The 18,507-nt window shown below is 38.5% G+C and overlaps 1 protein-coding gene across 1 annotated transcript in view; it reads right to left on the bottom strand.

The window, feature by feature from the left end:
* The window catches only part of INTU (inturned planar cell polarity protein), a gene marked incomplete at both ends in the record, with an annotated part of 46,100 nt that extends 29,850 nt beyond the window's left edge, over nt 1-16,250 (bottom strand). The window contains 3 exons of the mRNA XM_082482978.1: nt 668-753; nt 10,860-11,446; nt 16,102-16,250. Of these exons, the coding sequence (XP_082339104.1) occupies nt 668-753; nt 10,860-11,446; nt 16,102-16,250 (822 nt within the window). The remainder of the gene's footprint in view (nt 1-667; nt 754-10,859; nt 11,447-16,101) is intronic.
* Between the last annotated feature and the right edge of the window lie 2,257 nt (nt 16,251-18,507).

Genomic DNA, 18,507 nt, shown 5'->3' with positions numbered 1-18,507 from the left:
TGAGATCAGAGTATTCAAAGTAACAACTCTCAAAGGAACCATAATTGCCATCTTCGCCCATAACTACAACTATCGCTAGCTAAAAGTTTGTGCATGTCTGAAAGGACTTACTTCCCTTTATTCAACAAGTAGTAATTAATTTTGATGCCACCCGTAACATAATAAAGTTGTTTTCTGAGCAGGAAAAGTAATGAAACTTGATTTTCCATATGTGTATGTACTAGTTCTCACAGAGAAACATGAATACTCAGAATTCTGCAAGCACAGAATACCTTGATTCTCACACTGGGAAAAAAAATCAGGTGTTATGGTTAGTCTAAACCTACAAGTATGCTGCTACCTCTTGCACTATGTTGCATATGCTTTCTAACTCTGACTGATGACAAACAGAATACGCAACAGCTGGAGCATGCCTAACGTCCCTTAATGGAACATTAGCTTGAGTCACTTACTTGTACCTACCTATTTTCACAAAACTTACCAGAATTGAACTCTGAAATTTCTACTCAAAGTTTCACTGAAGTCAACTAACGTGTCAAAAAATTAGATGGGGAAGTTGTAAGAAAAAGATTGTCTAAGTCCTGTTTCCTGAGGAAAAAAGGCTAGAAACAATATTAATTTTTACAGAGGACATTGGACATTGGGAATAAATGTTCAACGACTGTACCTGCATAGGACCTGGAATACAAGACAAAACCCTTTCTATGTTTTCAGAATTCACATCAACATCATTTACAGCAACTAGAGCATCTCCTGGAGAGAAAACAGACAAAAGCATGAGAAAGTTAGATGGTATTACATCACAGTACAAAGCCAAACAGTTTTTTGTTTTAAAAATGAATACAACATTCAAATAATCATAAATGTATTTTTGTTACATTTAAGTAGATTTTTTCTACATGCAACATTTACTATGTTTAGAAACATCAGTCTATTACCTCAATGTTCTTAAAACCTTACTGCCATGCTTGTATCATTTTACAAAAATAACTGTTGAAGCCTCTCCCCTCCATCCAGGCTTATATCACTTTTGTTACTGGACCAGAAAACCCAACAACTTCACCAATCAAGTTATGCCCAAGAAATATTTTTTTCCCCTCTGAAACCACCTCTGTTCACCTGCCAATCCTTCTCCACTGCTACCTCTATTGATATAAACACTACTGTTTCTAAAACCAGTCCAAAACTCACCCTTCCTGTAGCAGCTTACAAGTTCTTGGCCATCACTTATAGCAGAGGTTGAGTGTTCGCTGAGCCTAACTATAGGAGAATCCCACCACCCCTCTCTTTGAAGCAGCCCTGGCAGTCACCATAGTAACTCAGCTCAGTTCACTACACTGGCAGAAAACCATTCGCTTTTCTGGCAGGTGATTTTTGTAACCCAGATGCTTGCTTAAGTAAGCGCTAGAGAATGCATTTCCTTTGAATGTAGGTGAGTATTAATAGGACCTGACAGGATCCCATCCAGAGTACTCTTTACAATTCCATCTACTCGAGCTCAAGAAAAACAAAATCAAATAAGATCAGATACACAGAAGTAATACTGCAGTGACCACGGGAAACAGAGAACCCGTTTCTGTTGGTTAAAAAGGAGGTGAGTAAAGGCTACGCGTGAAAGCAGCTACAGTAGAAATCAAAAGGCTCTGTAGTCTCAAGATAGAGAATTTCTAGAAAGGTTTCCAATAAGGCTATCTAGGGTAAAATACCTAAGATGAGGCAACATAAATTTGTGAAACAAACAATATGAAGTGACTGCCAGTAGCACCAGGATATAGGACTTCACAGTTCATTAGGTCCTTTCCAGTGCCAAACATTCAATTTCAGAGTAACAAACCAGGCCGTATTTTCTATGTGGTACTTAGGGACAAGGTTTAGTGGTGGTTTTGGCAGTGTTAGGTTAATGGTTGGACTCCACGATTTTAAAGGTCCCTTCCAACCTAGACAATTCTATGACTATCTGATTTTCTTTGGTGGCACTTTCAGTGGTCTCTGCTTTCTGCCCTACCAGGTGAAAAACTTGGTTAGTTTACAGCTTGTATCATCTTCTGTCTGTGGAAATGGAAGTAAAAAAAAGAAATTAGCTTCTTACTTAACATTGAAAGTGACTTGATTCCACGGTCATTCTTATTCCTTACAGGTGTGAAGTAAAAATACTGAGAGCTGCTCTGGAAGAGCAGATTGAAAACCAAACCAAATTTTGCTTGAGCTGCACAAAGACTCCCTCAAAAAGTACCTCCACATCCTCTCCAAGATTATTAATATTAGCATTTAAAAGTGTAGCATGTAACATGAGACATTTAAAACACAACTGAAAAAAACAAGAAAGTTTTGACTGAGGTACTGTGTTTTCTTTCAAACGAGGTGCTCTTGAGCTGTGTTTTCTAAGGAAATGAGGCTTCTACAATTGTACTATTAATAGCTTTGATTCCATTACTAAATTTTAACCAAAGCTAGAAGAGAAGGCACAAATCACATTACATTCTATGAGTTCTCTTAATGGACTACTTGGATAGAGAAGCCCCCCTCCTTTTCCTTCCTTCTCCTGCCCTAGGTCAGGACAGGCTCATCACCTGTCCTGTCTGTGCTCCAGGCTGGCCAGTCCCTACAAGGGCAGTTCAGAATCAGCCACCACAAACACTGACTTACCCAAAAAGCTGTTAGAGGGCAGGAGAGGGAATGGTATTGTAAGAGCAGTACGAGGTATCCCCATCAGTGGGGAAAGGTACGAGGGCAGGAGTTTTCTGACCAGCATAGCATTTCTGATGGGATGTGGATATAATGTAAATCCAAAGACAGTTGGACAGTTCATTATTTCCTCTATTCAGTTTTATTTATTATTTGTATCTACAATTATATCTCATCACACTTAGGTGAGTCTTAATGAAAAAGGTGAAATAAACCAACAGGTCCCTCACAACCAGTGTTGCTATGCTTGCAACGTTCAGGGAATTACATGAATTCCACAACACCCTGAGCAGATCAGCAGCTGCAATCGTGACAACCCATCCTTTTCTTCTGCACCAGGACACATGAAAAGCCAGAGGCAGCATTACAGCAGTATTCAACTACACCTGCAATAGAGAAAACCTCAGCCAGCTAGTAGCCGCAATACTCATTGCTCTTCCAGGCAGTGTAAAGGGATTAGGAAAAAAAATACGGATTCATAGCATATGTGCTACAAAGCCTTGACTTGTCAACAAAAATGTGCACAACTGCAGAAATAAAGCACTGAAAAACTGTAAGGTTAAGTACATATTTCAAGTTTTCTGGGGAGAAGACTTGCTCAGCTCAAAGTAACACAGTGATGATAATGACGTGCATACTAAGGAAAAGCAGAACCTGTCTCTAGGGTGTCTCTATTTCCTGAGAATCTACTAAAGTCAACAGAATCCGGAAGTTTAGAAGAATTCTGACAGTTTATCATTATTTCTGTCTTCTACCTTGTTGTTAAATACTATCAAATACAACTGAAATTCTTCACAGGTACTAGGTCGATTGCTCAAAATCAGTGCAAAACACAAGGCCAATGGGGAAAGAACATTCTTCTTAACTAACCATCAGTAAGGAAATACAGAATTCTCTCAAAATGCAAGCAATATTCCTCTTTAATATACTAGACAACAACCAACTGCTGTTATTTTACATTAAAACAAAAATCATTCCTACTCTTTCCTACAGCAAAACCAAGAAAAGATTACATTTTATTATACATACAAAAATGTTATAATTCCTTGGAATGAATTGTTTTTTATTTTTTCTATTTCAAGTAATAGTAGCTCTCTCCCTAACCTCTATGTTTCTTGATGTGCAGCACAATAAAAGTTTTAGCCTATCAAACCTTCAATACAACAACAATTCAAAGACAGGAAAGTTGAAAGTTAAACAGCATCTAAAAGCAACTCAGTAAATCCATGCCAGAGCCTCAGGACTTGAAAATTAGTAATCAAAAGCAGAGCATTCAGGCTACTCTAATATAACAAGAAGTTAAAAACGGAATTACTACATTCTTTGTTGAAAACACTGTAGTACCATGTATTAAAGATTATCATTCACAAATACAAGAGAACACATAAATTGCTCTTGTACTAATCTGGAATGCTGTTTAAACAGAAGTTGTTTGTGTTCTGTTTGTTTTACTAGAGACATTACAAATTCTGCTGTAAAGACAACAGTAGAGTCATCTACTCCACAAAGACATTCAAGCCAGCTGCACACATTTTGCGAACACTTACACACCTTCGCATGTAAGGGAATATTTTTGAACCACATCTCCCAGGGTGGAATATACAAAGACACTTTGAAAGGAAAAGATCCATCAGTATTTACATGCTACATACTCAAAGTGTTTTATTTATTCGACACCTAAGGTACATATGTAAAACTTTAAATGCATCAGTAAATATTTATTCCATTCAATTTGTAAAAATGTAATCATGCACCATAAATGGAACAGCTGTCCAAAAGACACAGCCAAAGCAGTCTTGTAAGGCTGCCTTCATTTTGCCAGAAAATACTCTGTCACTGTTCAAGAACTGCAACTTGATGCACAACTCAGAAAATCTACATTGATCAGTGTGGACTTTCCAGAATCAGGGGTGCATATGGCAGGGTGTTTGCCTTTTTTCCTTCTTTTCTTTTTGCCAAACACAACAGCATTCGAAGAGTAGACACTATGAAGGAACAGAATGAGACACATCACTGGCACAATAGGAAGTATGTAAAATTATGAACACAGAATATCTTAAAGCAGAACACGACCACAAGATCTACCCAGTGTGATAATTAATGCCAGCAAAAGAGTTTATATATGCAAGTGTTTTTTTGTTAGAATTTCATATCTACACATTCTTTGAGAATTGTTTCCTCCCCTTTAGCAGTGTAAAAAACTTAAAGAAAGTGAGACTGACTTAGGTCTTCAGACATTAAGGCCATCAAAAAAATAGTGCAAATGTATAACGTTTTATCTAATTACACTTAATGCTTCATCAATTTAGGTTAAATGAAATAAAATGGTAAATGGTGTTTGCAATTGTTTAAGATGATCTAACTTGGTGGTTTGCACAGGTAAATAAAATTTTCCCAAACGAAAATATTGCTGAATTTCAGATCTAGAGAGGCACTTCAGTAGCAGAGAGAAAATAGTTGTACAGATGATACTGCAATACATTTTTCCATCATTCCTGTGCTCTATGAAGTGGGTGAAAAACCCCTTCAACTGACTTTTCTGAAGTACAGAGATCAGAGCGAACTTCTTCCTTTTTGCTGCAGTAGATCTATATACTTACATAAACAAGAAGCAGACATTTGCATGAAATGTTGTTTTCAAACTTGATATAACATAATGTAAAATTTTGCTTTGTTTTGTTTTAGCTTTTTCAACAATATGGTTGCATGCAAAACTTTTACTGGATAATACTATATAGAATAGTACATAACCTGCTCTTATTGCCCTGCAGTTCTACCAGCCAGTAAGATCACTATTGTCTGTCATGAAAGTCACCAGCCTGTATGTTAAAAGATGAAGAATGTTAGAACAAAGTCTCACTCAGTTCCAGTTTTAGAGACACTGAGCAACTGCAACAGAATAAATAAATTTTCTTCAGGCAGCTCCAGAATATCAGACCTTGAGTCAATAAGTTTATCTTTAGAAAAATACATTCTTCTTTAAGGAATAAAGTAAGCTTTTCTTTTTTTTTAATGCCATAATAATGAATAATCAAGCTTTTGAGTTCTATCACTTATTATAAAAAGATTCTCAGTCCACAAAACTAAGATATCCATGTCCTCCACACAATGCCAAGCAGAACTTTATTTTATTAGAGTGATGGAACAGAGAGAGAAGAGAGGCAGAAATTCTTTCCTATTTTCTTTGTTCTGTCTTTCCATCTTCTCGTTACAAAAGACTTCTCACATCCAGTTAGTATTAGCTAAGAACAGTGTATCTTGACCTCAAACACCTAGTTTGCATACAGCTGATGAAATTATTCCTGCTTTTTTAAAGACGAAGTTTAGAAAAGTCTTTGGGACTGCTGACATCCTCAAAATGTTTATTTCAAAACTGCCTATCACTTTGCCATATGAGGCACAGGTCTATTACTTTTGTTAAACATCCACTCCCTAGAAATAAACCTGCAAGCACCATTTCTAAAAGTAGATCTTCTTTGCGTTTAGCCAGGGGACCCTCATGGGTAAGCGAATACAACTTCCATACTGTAATAGGAAGTGAACATTTTTGGCTGAATTAAAATCAGAACCATGTTGTTCACATGGGAGAGGACGGAGGACACTTTTCATGAAATCCTGATATTTAGTTTCCTCTGTTCTTGGTAATGACTTGGTGGAAGTACTTATAAATGTTCACATATTCCTTTCCAAAAAAGGCAAAGTATGGAACACATTCTACTGAAGAAAGCCAGATCAATTACTTGCTTTATATGTTAGCAGGCTGCTTTTACCCAAACCAATGCTGTTAGGCTTCAAGAGGAGATTAAAGGAACATAAACGACATCCCAAACTCCACAGTGAGAGCACAGCAAAGCTTATGCAAGCTCTGCATTTCTATCTTGCGTGCCCAGCATCTCTACTTTGGAGAGCCTTTTCAAAAAGTACACCGTATATGGTGATTCCTCATGAAAATCTCAAACTCTCACAGTATTTTGGTCCTTTCAAGGACATTTTTCTGACAGGACTCTTAGTTCCATGGTCTGCAAATGACAAAAACAGCACTTATTTTGACTGTCAGAAGATGAATGCAAGTTGCTTCTTTTTACGTAAATGGATTACTGTTTTAAACAACTCATCTATGCTATAGAAATTTAACAGATATACTTGGCTTTCTAGCAATGATGGCCTCTTTTACTAAAATTTCAGAACACCAACAGCGGTATCTGCATTTTTACTACTAAAATGAGCAATGATTACTACTTAAACATTTCTTTATTCAGGGAAAACAAAGAAATAATCCTCCCACATAACATCAAGAGAATTATTGTATTAGAAAGCCATAGAAAACCATTTGTCAGTAAATGGGATTGGGACCCGGACCTTTCAACTGAAGCTTGCAACAGCAGCCTGCATCTTTTGCATACCTGTTCAAAACTGGATTATTATAGCCATTCTTTAATATCATCCAAGATTAATCCCTGTCTCAAGGTAATTTTCACCTTTTTTTTTGAGAATTGTGCCTACTGATCAGGTGATTCATGCAAACCGTTCAGATATTCGGTGATGAGAGCAGTAAGAACAGAAGATAATTTCAAAGAGGGTAACAATGGTATGCTCTGCTAGTGAAAAGAGCTTTCCTGTGTTTTCAGTGTCATTGGAATTACTTCTCCATTTTGACTAAAGATGATAATCATCAGCATTTATAAGAAGTATCCCCTGCTGTGAATCGGATAGGTTTCAATTTGAAGAGAGGAAAAAAAAATATCAAATTATAATGGTATTTCCTGTCACAACCCTTATTTGCCCGGATCTAAAAGTGAATATTTAGCAGAGCTTGTTATCTTTGAAGATACACTCAAAGATGAGACTAGTAAGTTCTACACAGGAGAACAAGCTTTGCATATTGTTAATAATAAACTCAGGCAAGAAAAACAATTTGCCAAAAAAACAAAAGACATTTAAGAAACATGAGATAAAAGCAACTCTATTTCATCTTAACTAAAATGAAAGTGACAGCAAGAATATAAAAATCAATGAGGGCTTTTTTGTTTTGAAAATTTAAGATGGATGCCGAACGGCTAAATATAAAAATAAAATAAATGAACTGATAAACAACACATGGATAGAATGGCATCTTTTTACAGAGTTACAAAGCAGCAGGGTTTTTTTTAGCTCACAAAACTGTTGTATTTACTTTCATATGGTCAGCGCCTGCATTCTACTTGGTTAATAAAGTACAGCAACAAGACTTATGACTTCCATATGCAATCTTAAAAAAAATTAAAGCATAGTGCACAAATAATAAACAGATGTTTTAACTGTTCAAAGCTATAAGGGATACACATTTCAGAAGAAATTGAAGAAGTCACCTGAGCAAAGTGATTATTTAGGGGGGACAGAGCAGTTATTTCTACTAAAAATGTTAAAGTAATAACCACTTTCTGTTTATTCAGAGTGAAAAAAATCACAAGAGTTTAGTCTCCCTTTTGATTCAACCCTGATAGCCATTTAAGTGGTCACCATACTTATCACTGACAAATTAACTAATTTGCCAATGAAAATACAAAGTAATCAGTAACTTGGTTATTATTTAGCATATTACAAACCCAAGACTTGGGAAAAATAATCTAGAAAGCTCAAATTTTAAATAAGATGGGAGAGTGAGAACTCTCAGTTGGATGTGACTGGCAGGATTTTGGTAGCGGGGTGCTGCAGGAGTGACCCACATGGCAGGAGGTCACGAGCTACCTTGTGCTGCTCGTAGCCAATTCCCTCAAGAGCTGTGGCCTGCAGAGGATTCATGCTGTAGTGGAGGAAAACAAGTAAGAAGCAAGCAGAGGCAGAAGGAAAACATCTCACACAAAAGCCAACCCTCCTGTGGTCTATTAAAGTATTAAAAAGCAAAACAAGAACAGGTTCATATCTACGCATATACAGGTCAATGAAGATGAAGAAAGTTATAACCCACTCAGCCAGCAGGCATCATGCTATACTGATGAGGTATTCCTCATTTGTGATGACTCAGGAAGTTGCTAACTTTTGTGCAACAGCTTCAATTTTATACTGACCACAGAACTATTCCTTACTGATTGTTTCCACAATTCACAAGAGGATTCCTAAAACTTACTTTTAACAATAACAAAAAGCAAAGTTCTACTGTATTTTCCTTGAACTTTCCGTCACACTTCAGATCCTGTGAGGATCTGAGTAGGCTATCTACTGAACTACAGTTGCTTCCAAATCAGGCTTTGGGTTTATACCATAGCTATCCCATCCTCTGATGTGCAATGCAGAAGCAGTAAACCAGACAGTTTTTTGACCAGAACAAAATTTTTGTTACTGTATATACTTTACGCAGATAGCACTGAAACCTGAGCATCTCATTAATGCAAAGCATCTCTATTTCTAGACACCACATAAAAATTCCAGAGTACTTAGTGTTCACTACAGATATATAATTTGAAAGTATTTTTATATGAAAATTATACATTTCATACTGTTGGCACAGAATACAACTCAGTTTCCCAGTTAAGAGCTGAATAACTGCAGTATGCTTAAAAGTATGTTTCCAATGTGCAAAAACAAGGCAATATCGGTTGATGATAGCCTAGCACATATTAAACTGCTAGATTCTTTAGATTAGTTTAAATGTTCTTCTATTTAAAACAAAACAAAACCACCGCAGTTTTTGTCCTCACTAGCTATGGGAAGCATCAAGTGCTGCAGATGAAGTACCATCTCCTTTTAGGAGGTTAGCTTTATCTCCCAGATCTGGTATTTGCCTACACTGTTCTGACTTCACACCCGCTCTTACAAACATGCAGTTATATACACATTTGTGTCACAAAATTAACTTACAGGTTATAAATACCCACTCTTACACTAATTAGATTAAATACCATTAAGTAGATCAAGTTGAAACTCACTCCCTCCTCCCCCTCATTCTGCATCCCCCACTTCTGGACTAATCAGTTCTTTCTGGTAAAATCTGAAAGTTATCCAATTCTCCCTCTGGAGTATTCTTTAGCATCCCTACCAAAAACATGTGCTAGAAGAATCAGCTAGTCAAAGCACGATTTGCCTTTTTACACACACAATATTGGAATTTCAAAAGTGTTCATGCTGACTTTGTGGGATTTGTGCTACTACAGTATTAAGATTTTCATGATCTTCTAACCAACGTCCTATCTTCGCTCTCTCCATACAAGGGACCAACTTCAAGACAACCTTCCACCCATTACAGATGTAGGCTAGCTATCTCACATTTACCGTCTCTGAGGTTGGGGTCTTGCGAGTGCCAAGTCCTTTTAATGGCCGCTTGATGTGGGAGTATTTCTGCTCCTTCACCACTGGCCACAGAAGTTCATTCCCATCTGTTATTCACGCTCCTGTGCTTCTCAGCCCTTCTGTGACCCAACCTTAACTTACTACACGAGCAAAAACTAGACAGGCAATTTTTCTTCTGGGTTAGTTTTCTGCCAGGTTATTTAGTTGCATCAGCTCATGGAAGTGTCTGACAAGAGCCAAACCAACACAAAGGAGAGCTGCTATACTGGCTCACTGCCTCCTCAGACTGCAGCCCCACTATGTATTTGGAGGCCGCCTGATCACAACTGCTGAAGAAGCAGTTGTTATACTTGCTAAACAGAAGAATATCCAAACAAGGCTGTGCAGAAAGTTTGTAATATATGAATATATCTTACTCAATATTTTTTTCCTCATTTTTATGGTACAAAATCTATTTAAAGCACATACAGGAAAGCTTTTTATTTAAGGAGGATGGTGTGGAAAGGAATAAAACCAAAACACAATATTTAGCAGACTATAGCTTTTCCCCAGTCCCACTTATTTACTGAGCTAATTCAGCATTAAAGGTGGTGGGGTATTTGTTGCTCCAAGTTCAAGCTGCTCAATCCCTGTACACGTAAAGGATAGTCATCTCCTTACCATACTAACACTTTCTAGTTTATGTCACACGTTCTTAAAACTACTAATATAGCAAAACTAAATAGGTAACAAAACATCAGATGCAATGACATTTATTACAAATAATCCCTCAAGAACTGACAAAATAGTTGTTGTAAGTAATTGCTTACGTCTCAGGAATATTCAAGTCAGCTGCCTCCAACCCAAAATAAATTAAAAATCATCATTTAAACGAAGTGCAGAACTTAACTATTCATTCAATTACTTACCAATCAAGATTTGACCCGTTTTCATTGCTGAACTACCTGGCACCAAGCCATGTACTACGAGCTTCTCTTCACCAATTCCTCTGTTGACTTTATCCTTCCTGCCTTGTTTTTCTGCTCTTCTGCTGCTCCATGAAGACTGATGGACAATCCCTACCAAAGTCTCCAGCAGCCTGTGCTGCTCATCTTCTCCAGCACTGTACAGTTTTCTGGGATTTACATAAACACATACATCTTTGTATTTTTGCTGAACAGTGACACCCGTTTTCTGAGCGGACTGGTGTTTCAATATGGAAGTAGGACCAGTGGAGTGCACACTACAGCTTCCACTGCCTTTCTTACCAGAATGCTTTGGTAAAAGATTCTTCTTTTTTAATATTTTGGTCAATTTCTTCAATTCATACTTTCTTTCTTTTCGTGATCCCTCTTGAATAACTTCAGCTTCATTTTCACGAAACCTGACATGATTCACTGCTGGCATTTCTGGACAGCTGTTCTGAAGCAGAGTTTCTTCTTCACTTTCACTCAATTCTAAATAAAATAATTCCCCATTTTTCTGCACACCATCCAACCATTCAGGCTCAAGGTCACTGGGAAAGAAAGAAGAATCATCAGTGACAGCTCTGATAAGGAAGACTGCTATGCAAGTGACATCTGATTACTTCAAGTAGGGAGGGGATAGGGAGCATGCAAGAACAAAAAGGAAAAAAAGAATGTTGCCTCCTGAATATTGAAAGCTCAACTGCTTTAAGTCTGCCATGAGGGTAAGAGCTCTTCTTCAAATGATGGATATAGCAAGGAAAGGCATCCCTCCCAGGCATTAAAAGAACTTCTTCAAATGCCTTACAAGAAAACAGCCATTGCAAAAAGCAATGTTCCCTTTTCTGAAAACAAACCAAAAAAACCCCACCCAAAACGATTTTGTTCATATACAAGTTTTAATTAATAGTTACATTCAAGGACACGATGGGGCTTTCTCTTAGAGAAAAAAAACGTCATCCTATTTGTTTTCTCTCACTATTTTTCCCCTTAAGCATTTAAAAGAAGAATTGTACTGCAAGCCCTTCAGAAAGACAAGATTAACATTTTAAAACCACCTCAATATAACAAAAACACACACCAACATGAAACCTAGGTAACACTTTTAAGACAAAATTCAAAATAGCATACGCAAGCTCCCATGCAAAAATACACCACAAAAAAGTAGAGGCAGCACTAGAAAAAGTTCTAGCAGCTGGAGTGGATCACTTTAAGTCACTAGCAGCAAGCCGCTGCAAAGAAAAGGCAACACAGCTACAGGATGTATTAACAGGAGTCCCATCTGCACGGCACAAAAAATTTTTTGTCCTAATTTGGCAATGGCGATGTGTCAACCATGTCCAGTTTTGGATGGTACATTTTGAGAAAGATGTAATAACTGGAACAAGTCCAGAGCACAGAGACAAATAGCAAGTAGTTTATAAACATGCTTTAAAGGGAAAGAGACTGAAGGAAATCACACTCTTTTGGCTGAGCAAAAACCCAAACAAAAATGATGGCTGAGAGGCAACAGGCCAAATGGTCCACTCCCCCACTCCAAGATGAACCCAGAGTATTACTACAAAAGGATAAGGATCAATAATGGTCAAAGTAGGAGTACTTAGTGGTTTAATTTACCATGGTATTCTAAATATTAAGAGAGCTTTTTGGTCAGACACACACACAAAAATCAGTATTAGCAGGCGATGTAAGGAACGCCTGGGATGTTTTATATGGAAGATTTTCAGGAACAGACAACACCAGTTCATTCTTCCTGACTAGATGACAAACAGGTTTTCCTTTCTCTGAATCTGAGATCACATTGATAAAAATCAAATAAGGAAAAACTAGAATGGACACTTAGATAATAATTATTATCATTAATTGTTTAAAGTTAACATACATTCACATACTTTATACTACAACTAGCTAATTTTATGGAATAAAATGCAAATTTTGTTTAGAACTTGTATTATATAATTGAAATTAATTTGAACACACAGATAAATGATACAGCTGCAAAGTTTAGCTGAACAGAGAACATTATACAAAGACACTGCACCACAGCACATTTAAGGGCTCAAAGACAACATCTGGCTGGACTAAGAATATAGAAAATATTGTCATTACTCTCTTCCTGGAACCCCTGTGGCTTACAGAACTCTATGGACGTTACAGACAAGAAACATCATGCACTTCCTCTGCGCTTATTAATTATTTTGCCCAAGTTGATAGTTTTAAAAGAAGAGCCAGCACTTGTGATAATTTGGCTATTCCTGATGGTCATGGGTAAATCAGTGTTTGCATCTTCCACAAAGTCTTACTCAAAACCTTGAGTAGCTCACTCAGGAAAGTATCAGAATGATAACACCACCTAAAGGCTGTTGGGGCCAGACAGTTACCTGATCCAACGTCTCTCCAAAGGCAGTAGGTAAGGAATAACATGACAGAGTTTTGCCTTGGTTTGTTTTTTTTAAGAAGCACTCCTTCATTCCAATACATGTAAGCAAAATTGGGAAAAAATAAAATTGATGAAGAAAACATTAGAAATTTACAAAGAAATAACATTTGGATTAGCAGAAACTCCTGTGATGTATGATAGCCTTTTTATTCCCTCTTTAAAAGGCATTGTGCTCTTTGGAAAAGCTCTTCCTTCTTTGGGGTAGATATCAAAATTTCAGCTTGGATTCATATACTCATGTTCTCCAGCTTTATTGTCTACTTTTTTAAAACTTACTACATGGACCAAGGAGGAGAAAAAAAAAAAAAAAAAGGGTTGTGTGTGGGGTTGTGTGGGTCCGCTCAAACAGAAGCAGTCCAGAGAGAAGTTCATCAAGGACGAGCACATACAGCAAAGCCACTCTACGCAAATAAGCTGATGAAGACAGAAGACTGAAAAAGTGTCACAATGGCATGAATTGCTCTCCTTGAAGGCACTATCATGAGTGTACTGTAAAGGAACTATCACTTTCTGAAAACAGATCTGTACAGATATCTAAAAAAGCAAAGTCTGAAACAAGAAATCTATACCTAGGATGACAGGTTTTTTTTCCCCCCTAACGCTGTAGTTTCACAATTTATTTAAACCAAGCTAAAAAAAAAAAAATAATAAAAATCTTATTTCCATCTCTCTTCCTTTGTGCCAAAACAAGCACTTACACAATAACCTGATCTTCTATATAGGTCTGGAGGCTTCAGTCAAAGGATCTAGAAGTCTGGAAGACCCGCATTCATCTAAGAGCAGTTTCACTGATCAGTTTCACAGATATTTGTTCTTTGGGATAAATGCCTGAAAAACTGTGCCAACTGAAATTGTCCGTGTATGGAACAAACATATACTAGAAACAAATGATCCAAGTTCTGATTCTGAAGCAAGAGAAGACTGTTCTCACCCATGGAAACTCAGAAACAATTAACAGTTAACATCTATGACCCCGTTTTCAAGCAATTAAAGAAAACAAATGCAGGGTTAAATATTTTATTGTACTTTATGATTAAATTCCACCCACGATACTTACCTCAAACCAGGACATTAAATTAAGATCATCATCATCATCTTTAGTTTTGCCAACCTTTGCCTATGCAACGACAAAATATAGCTTCAGACTGCGGCATCAATTTGGTATATGCAAAGCTGCCATCCTCTTAAGAGCTATGGCTGCCAAGAGGGGTTCTGATCCATCACAACTAGTGAAAGTGACAGCAAATGTTAAACTCTTAAAATAGACAAGACTATTTAAAAAACCACACTACTTTCACAATGGCATATGTAAGCTTTCACTTCACAGCTCTGTCTGAAAATAGGCCTTGCACAAAAATCACAGGGGTCTGACAAAGCAGCACTCCGATCACCCCTATTTCTACTCTCGCATGAATGTTCCTTGGGGTATCTTGGTTTGCCCACGTTAGCTGTGGTATCAAAACGCACGGTTTGAACTGTCAAGTTTATTATGGAAGTAGTCTTTTAATTCAGAAACCATTTCCAAAGTTATTCTTTCTTTAATTTAATCAAATATGGCTGATTATAAAACCACAGACAAATCATCTATAGAGGAACAAATGCCATTATCTTAACACAGCTAAAAGACCTTTCTTTGTACCTGTTTGCAAAACTGTACTGTTTCTTCCACCCTCTTCATTACAAGTCCCATCTTAACCTCGTTTCTATACTCAGAAGGCTGGAGTCTTATAGGTCCCACAGAAAAAAACGTCTGGACCTAAAACTAAAGCTTCACAGTTCTGTTGATGCAGTGATAGAAAAGATGCATTTCAATTTATCCAACAGTATTATACATTGTGTTCTGTGTTGAAAACTGTGGAACACGACTTTATCCCATGATCACACATAAAGAACGCCAGTAAACAGGCATTTTAGATGAAAGAATTGGAAAAGACAAAAACCCAAACACACACAAAAGAAAAGAAAAAAAGCACTGCTTCAGGCAGAAACGTGTTACAGTTGAGTTCCGGCTTATAAACACAGGAACAAAGGTAGGCAGGTGTACATCCAACACCTTTGTCTCTCACTAAGCCAGAGGTATGAGACAAATACAAAATAAAATATACTTAAACACACTTCAAACCTCTCCCACTGAAATCTTCTTTTTCTTCTTCGTGGCATTACATAATGAAATTAACACGCCAAATAAAATGCCGTTGATTAGACCGGGAAATACACATTTGAACTGTCAAGCAGAGTTGCTTTAATGCAAGGAACAGACGGAGAGTAAGTTTCTGTACAAGTTAAAAAAGAAGAAAGAAATGAAAACCCCAGTGGCTGCATACGCGACTTTAAAATATGTATTAGTAATACAGAGTTGTCTCCTCAACTACCATTTCCCCAAAGGGAGCCTACTGAAATAGGAAGGGCAACATCCCCGATGCTTAAGCATTTAAAATACACGAGGCAAGCCCCTCTTTCCCCTCTCCCTCAGGCAGCGCCCAGCGGGGCCGCGGGGATCGACCCGAGGGCTGCCCGCCAGCTGAACTACCATTGCCGGCTCCCCACCTCCCTTTAAGGGTTCTGCCAGAGACGCAGTCTCGCACAGCACAACGCGTTCCCTGCTAGTAAAACCAGCACGACTCCACACACAAACGGGCGGCGGCTCCCCCTCGACCGCGGCCGGCCCGCCCACCCACCGCCTCCTCGGCGGGCTCCGCTACGGCGGCGCAGCCTGAGAGGGAAAGCCCCCGGCCCACCCCCCCCTTGCCCCGCTCCGCTCCTTACTCGGAGCTGGCGGACAGCGAGGTGGCACAGGAGCCGCTCTCGCTGCTGCTGCTGCTGACGCCGCCGGTGCCCGCACGCTCCGCGCCTTCTCCCCTCCACGGCTCCATCCCCTCAGCAGCTGCGCTCCCGCCGTCCCCCCCGGACGCCATGACACCCGCACCCCCTGCGCGCCGGGCGGGCACGTGACCAGCGCCTAGCCCTCCCCATTGGCGGGCCCGGCCCGACGCCATGGAGACGGGGGGAAGCTTGAAGGGGCGTGGCCTGCCCCGGGCAGCCGCGCGCCGACCGTTAACGGTCGCGGCTGTCGCCCGTGAGGAGAATCGCGCCGCCGGCAACGGGCTTCATAGCACCAGGCTTTGATAAGCAGTAATTACGCTGCCCGCCTCGGAAAGGAGGTAAATTGCAGTTTTAATGCAGCATCTGGCAGAAAGGGCAGCTCGCCTGCCTCCCTTGGCTGGTAAGAATAATAATAAACATTTCAAAGTGCCCAACCTCCATGTTTACTTCCTCAAAACAAACAGCTGAGTCCCTTGAAAGTCGTTCAGTGGGTCAATATGGGACACATAATGAAGAACAGACTATTTATTTAGTGGTCTGATATCAAGGTCTCAGCAACAGTCCCATAAAAGAGACTATTAATGAAACTCATGGTCCTGGGGTGAGCCTCAAAAGCATTGCTTATAATCAAAAACTGATTTGGAGAAAGAAACATGAGGTAAATGGTAACTTTTATCAACTCAGATGGTTAGCAGTAAAATACTTGTGTGCTTTATGTTATGCTCCGTTATAATAATGTAAAAAGTCCTGAGAAATGAAGGTTACTTCTCTTCAGGTTAGCCAGGAAAGCAGTTAGGTTAGGGGAGGAGAGGCAAGGATGTGAGACACACAAACAAGCTAGGTGATTTGGCACCTTAAAGCAGTCAATGCAGTCTACAAACGCAAAACTATGCACAGTTGTGAGAGAGAGGAAAAAGAAAAACTCGGTTTTCAGGACTTAAATTATTCACATCCATGAAAAACAAGACCCATGGCAACCCTGCAGACAACTTGCTGTGTAGCTATGTCAGTAAACCTATCAGGACACGCATGGTGAATAAAGGAAGGGATAGAAAATAATTGTTGGAACATTTTTAATGCGTTGGATTTAATCTCTGCTCAGTGGGATATTTGCACAGCTTCGGCAGCGAGGTTTTATAGTCCTGGAGCACTATGTAGAAGTCACAGAATTCTGGTATGAAATTCCCGTGCTTGAAACTCTTTGTTAATAAGTGTGATTTCAAGTGAATTAACAGACAGAAATGTTTTGGACTCTTATCCGTGTGATTTAGGCTTCAACTGGAATAGTTAGAGATGCCTATATTAAATTTTGTGGCCATTCTGAAGTGTCTGTACAAGACCTGATTTTACAGATAAATCACTGTTGGGTGGATTTTAAGACTACAAACCTATTCAAAGGAGGAGACAGAAACTTTCCCTACCTAAAGAAAAAAAAAAAAAGTTTGTTCTAATATGGTTTCATTCAGTTTAAGACAGGATATGGTAGATAATTTAAGGTTTTTTTCCTATATGAGCTGGCAACAACTACCTCACACAAAGTATATAATGGTAGACAATTCTTAAAAAAAAATAATCTTTTTTGTTTCCAATTGTCAGAATGCAAGATATGTACCAATTTTCATTCTTTCTATTGTTTCCAGAAGAACAGGTGGAAAAAATATTTTTTAAGTACCCCACTTCCCAAACAATTTACTTTGTGAAAACAAAATAGTCTGCATAAACAGCATTTCCCAAAGAGCCTCATGAGTTATGATTTTCTAAGAGGAATACTGCAGGAGTTAGAATTTTAATAGAGGTAGGTGGGATACACTGTCCCTGCCCTCCTTAATTCTGCTCATATTTGCAAGCACTTTTAGTACACCGAACAGCACACTGAAGTGTTTCTGTAGAGAAGTGATAGTCTATGCCAGATGGTCCTGTGCTAGTTATGTTAAATTTCAAGTTCAAGAGTTGGTTAATTGTTTCCAGTTGTTTGCTCAATAAGTGAGAAATATAGGCTCTCTAAAAAGGAGGTGGCAGTCTTACACTACTTGCTATTTTATAGCAATAACCATATCATGAAGGAAAGGATGATGGAAGATTTTGGTCCACTGAGAGAGGTAGTTGGGAGTCACCTCAGTATTTTTCTGAAATAAATGTAGAATTTTTGCTGCTGTGGGAAAAATTAAAGATCGCAAGATATATTATATCTCACACAGCAGGATTTTATTTTAGTGAAGACATAGATTTTCCCACACAATCCCTCTTGAGAGGAAAGCCTCTCATTTCTTGTGCATAAATATTAGGAAAAGACTTGAAATAATTTGTCTTCTGGCAGATCCTTTACACTTAATGCAAGTAGTTGGGCTG

The sequence above is a fragment of the Vanellus vanellus genome, assembly GCF_965231255.1.
Source record: "Vanellus vanellus genome assembly, chromosome: 4".
NCBI lineage: Eukaryota > Metazoa > Chordata > Aves > Charadriiformes > Charadriidae > Vanellus > Vanellus vanellus.
The sequence above is the reverse complement of the archived record's forward strand: the minus strand, read 5'-3'. Positions and strand labels throughout refer to the sequence as shown.